Genomic DNA, 5,000 nt, shown 5'->3' on the forward strand with positions numbered 1-5,000 from the left:
TCATTCCCTTTGTCTTCCGTGTCAAACTCAACTCTCTTTGCTCATTGGGTTTATCGCTATCAGTTTACATGTTCTTTATTCCCTCTGTTAGGTAAGCTCACGACCATTTGGGTTAACTTTTCCACTGGTTGGCAGTGTGACATTGCCTAGGTCGTTGCCACTCTCAGGGTTGTCGTGGTTATGCAGTCTGCTCTCGGCTGCAGCTCATGGCTGGCTTTACTAGCCTCTCAGGCACCTCCCCCACTTTCATCTGTTGATGAGTTCAATTGCAATTTCGTTGCTCACTGCTTTATTATGTGAGCTATAATGTATTAATTGTCCTGTGTGATGTGTATGCATGTACATGTATGCATAAAGAATTTACACGAAGTATCAGAAATTTACATGTACATGTAAACAGCGAGGTTGGGATGATTAATATTGTGAAAGATCATTGTAGTGAAAAAGTTAGATCTAATCATGAGGTACCAAGTTCTATTATCATACTTTTTCACCCCTTGAAATTTAGGGACGCAGACAAGACAAGTCATGGATGCTCGAATGGTGGCTTTGAGATATGTTACATGAAGTTTGTTTTGACAATATAATGATCATCAAAGGACTTGATGAGATGGTGATCATTAAAAGGATCTTTCAAAGGAATGGAAACATGTTGATGTAAAGGTCAAACTAGGAAAAAATGGAAGGTATAGTGCAAGTAAACACATTATTGTGATTATTGTGAGATACTTTGGAGTGAAAATTAACTTCTTGATCAGAATTAAATTTGTCCTTTTGGAGATGTAGTTTAGGTAGTGGGAGTGGTTAGCAGGTCTTTGTTTGGAACTCAAACTTGAACCTGAAGTGGAACATTATTATTCCTTACAGAAAGTTCATTTTGGTTTTTTGTTAGCACTATTATTAATTTTACTTAAGTGCAAACATACATTCCAGGTTCATGCAGTCAAATAATCAAATTGAAACTAAAGTGAAATACACTGAGCCTGGGAGGTCAAGCTGAGCTAATAGGATGATCCGTGCAAGTAAATAACTATAATGATAGCATTGTTTTTGCCTTGTCATTGACTCTGAAATATTATTCTGAGTTACTGAAAACCAAAGCTGCTGCCACATTATTTCAATGATTAGAAGGAAGGGATTTGAAAAGTAAAGAAATGACTGAGCAAACAATCATGCTTCTAGTTAATTCACTTCCTTATTTATTTATTTAAGCGCCATTTTTAAAATTGCAAAAGTGTGCTTGTGTTGTGGTTTAAATTTCTATTTCTTTCAACTTGTTTAAAATTTAATTCTAAAACTAACCAAGATTAGATGGTTTTCATAGTGACATCAAATTGTAAAATCAAACCCGTGAGTTCTTTTGGATTTTTATATATGTGAGGTTGAAGATGTCTGGTAGAAGTAAGAAGAAGTTAATTACAAGTTCTGTAGCGTTTTTGGTTTTGAAAATACAGCATTTTAAATTTTCAAAGTATCACTTGTGTGACACCAGATACTGAAATCTGTTTTGATTGAAAAAAAAAAGTCTAAAAAGTCTCATGATTCTCTGCAGTTTAAACATGTGTTTATGGTCACTTATGTGTAGGATTGAACACACTGGCAAAAATTACAAATTTTATGATTTTTTGTCAGTGTGTTACAAAAATTCACACTCAACGATTTTTCCCAATCCTCGATTTTCTGTCACCTCCTTGTCTTAATACACATGATTTTCTGGAATTTAGGATTTTTGGTCTCCTTATTGTGTTATTCAATTACTATGCCGGAGGTTGCCCAGAAAACTACAGTTCCTTTTGGGGGTTCAAAACAATGGATATCCAGTTCACTGAAACATCATAATAATAATAATAATAATAATAATAATAATAATAATAATAATAATAATATTAATATTAACAAGTATTTATATAGTGCACATATCAAAAAAACTCTCATGGCTCTGAACAGTAAGTATAAGAAAATTAATTAACAGTTAATTTTAAAATGAACACAATGACTGTCAATAATATAGAAAATAAAATATGGTTTTAAATTCTTTTAAATAAAGACAGTGTTCCAACATTTCTGATGTAGTTAGGAAGGCCATTCCATAATTTTGGTGCACAACAGAGTGAGAATGCCTATCTCCATATGTTTTTGTTCCTGATGTTGGTGTTGCTAGGAGTCATAGAGAACTTCAGCGCAATACTCGAGATGATTTTCTCTCCTGTAATAGTTCAGAGACATACCCAGGGCACATGCAGTCCATGACAAGCTTTGTAGACAAGGAGAGAAATTTTAAAAACAACGCGATACGAAACAGGGAGCCAGTGATGTTGCTGTAATAAAGGGGTGATATGATCGTACTTGGATTAATGAGTGACTAGTCGAGAAGCTGTGTTTTGAACCCTTTGCATTTTGTTAACTTGATATTTGGGCAGACCAAAGTAAAGATGGTTGCTGTAATCTATCTTTGTAGTCACAAAAGCAAGTACAACTTCAGAAGTCGCCTCGTCTGTCAGATATTTATGAATGTTAAATAGGTTTCTTAGGAAGGAAAATGAAGTTCTACAAAGTTGATTTATCTGATCATTGAATGATATTTCCTGGGCAAAGATTATTCCAAGAGTAATAACTGTTCTAGCCATAGTGAGTTGTTCATTACCAATGATGATCTCATCCAGTGAAGGGCAATTCCAAAATTTAGAGGGAATCAACAATATGTCAGTTTTCTCTCAGTGTATTTACTTGGTAATGCTATGTTGCTTTACACCAAGGTATGAAAAAATATAAATAAATAAAAGAAAAAATAAGTTACAAACAGAAAATTAATCGCTACTATAGCCTCGAAACTAGGTGCCTAAAGGCATTGATAGATGAGGTGCTTGCTACAAAGTCAGGCAGACTATTCCATTCGGGTATGGTTCTTGGAAAAAAAAAGAGAATTTATAAGTGTCTGTACGGGGAGCAAGAATGTTAAGCTTTTGAGGATGATTACGGCGGGTTACAGTTTTACAATAGCTTAAGTGGTCGTTGAAGTTAATAGGAATTAGGTTATTAACTATTTTAAACATCATACAAAGGCGGTCGCGCTTTCTGGCGCTGGATAGTTCAGACCAGCCAAGTTCCTTAATTAGGGCAGTAACACTGACATGACGCGAATAGTTCTTGAATACAAAGCGAGCAGCACGTCTCTGAACCATTTCAAGCTGACTGATGTTTTTTGGGGTGTACGGGTCCCACACACTGGAAGCATGTGATAACGTGGGTCAAACTAGTGAAAGATAAGCGCGGGCTTTGACTTCTTTTGATCAGCTGTACAAGTTTCGTCTGATAAGGTTAAGAGTGAGCGTCGTCTTCTTTGTAATGAAATTAACGTGATGGTTCCATTTGAGATAAGGATGGGTTTCGTGCACCTCAAGTGTAGTACCATACAGGAAGTAGTCTTGGTGTATGGTAGAGACCGCCTTCTTGTTGGTGATACGCAGCACGCAGCACTTCGATGGATTGAAGTCAAGTTTCCATATAGTGGACCAGAGAGCTAGCTTATCCAGATCACGTTGAAGACAACGCGATGACTCCTCGGATGTACACATGTAAGGTGCAGATATAGGGCACAGTCGTCCGCAAAAAGTCTTAATTTACCAGAGATGCCATCGGGAATGTCATTTATGAAAAGAAGGAATAACAGGGGCCCTATCACTGACCCCTGTGGAACACCCGAGGTAACGGAACAACAAGAAGACTGCTGACCATCGACTACAACAGATTGTGTTCTGTTCGTTAGGAAGTCCTTCAACCAGTGGAACACTTGGCCGTCAATCGCGTAGTGTTGAAGCTTGATAAATAAACGCGAGTGGGAAACAGAATCGAAGGCCTTGGAAAAATCCAAAAGGATGAGATCCGTTTGCAACTTTTTATCCAAGGCGCGGGCCAGGTCGTTATATGTGAGGAGAAGCTGAGTCTCACAAGAGAAACGAGCTCTAAAACCGTGCTGGAAAGGGGATAAAAGGTCGTAGGTATCCAAATGTTTCATTATATGACTTGCTACAATGTGCTCAAGCAACTTGCATGATATGCAGGTCAGGGAAATTGGCCTATAGTTGGTAGGAGATGATCGTGAGTCTCTTTTGTGTATAGGGGCAACCATAGCATGTTTCCAGTCACAAGGTACCTCACCTGAATCCAAGGATTGCTGAAAGATTTCTCGCAAAATTACGGCTGTTTCTTCAGGTGCTAGCTTAAGTATACGAGCAGAGACTTTATCTGGGCCACAAGCCTTGTTAGGTTTCAGAAGGTTTAGTTGCTTAACGATTCCGTTCACAGTCACACAGATGTTTCCAATGGCTGGTATGTCTTTCGGAGCCAAGGTGGGAAGGGTATCGTTTGGCGCATCTGTTTTAAAAACAGATTTAAAGTAGTTATTTATTAATAAGGTTTCTGCCTTTTCTTTGGGTTCCGACAGCGTTCCACTTTCAGATCGAAGAGCTGGAATACCAACACAATCTTGCTGCCTGGATTTGATGTACTTCCAAAACGTCTTAGGTTGGGATTTCAGATTTTCATCAAGTAGACCAGAAACAAAACTGTTCCTAGCAGAATTTATGGTGATGGTAGTCATTTTACGCTGCTTGCGATAGGCAGCCCACGCTGATGCAGTGTTGCGTAATTTAGCCACTTTAAATAGGCGATGTTTTTTGCGAGTTGAGAGCCTCAAGGCTCTGTTGAACCATGGATTCTTTCGTTGTGTTTTTAAAAGCTTCTCAAGAAAGTGCTTATTGACAAGAGATAACATTGTTGCCTTAAAAGTTTGCCAGTTCTTGTGAACAGATCGTGGGGGACAGGTTTGAAGAAACGACACAGAGAATGCTTATATGTCCCGGCAAAAATCTTGTGAATTCCCTTTATTGAAGTCAAAAACTTTCCTCTGCGGTGGTGTGGCGTTACTGAAGAACCGGTTGATATGAGCTACAACCTGTTCATGGTCACTGACACCTGGTATAACGCGAACGTCGTGTAAT

General features: G+C 38.1%; 1 protein-coding gene and 1 pseudogene across 3 annotated transcripts in view; both read left to right on the top strand.

Annotated features, from left to right (window-relative positions):
• Nucleotides 1-5,000, top strand: part of LOC138047033 (NLR family CARD domain-containing protein 3-like) — a 276,247-nt pseudogene that overhangs the window by 137,530 nt on the left and 133,717 nt on the right.
• Nucleotides 1-5,000, top strand: part of LOC138047027 (NLR family CARD domain-containing protein 3-like) — a 230,841-nt gene that overhangs the window by 4,819 nt on the left and 221,022 nt on the right. For all 3 annotated transcript variants that reach the window (XM_068893702.1, XM_068893708.1, XM_068893703.1), the window contains exon 2: nt 509-686. In XM_068893702.1, coding sequence (XP_068749803.1) covers nt 680-686 — 7 coding nt within the window. In that variant the 5' untranslated portion in view covers nt 509-679. The remainder of the gene's footprint in view (nt 1-508; nt 687-5,000) is intronic.

This window comes from Montipora capricornis, chromosome 4, assembly GCF_036669925.1.
Source record: "Montipora capricornis isolate CH-2021 chromosome 4, ASM3666992v2, whole genome shotgun sequence".
NCBI lineage: Eukaryota > Metazoa > Cnidaria > Anthozoa > Scleractinia > Acroporidae > Montipora > Montipora capricornis.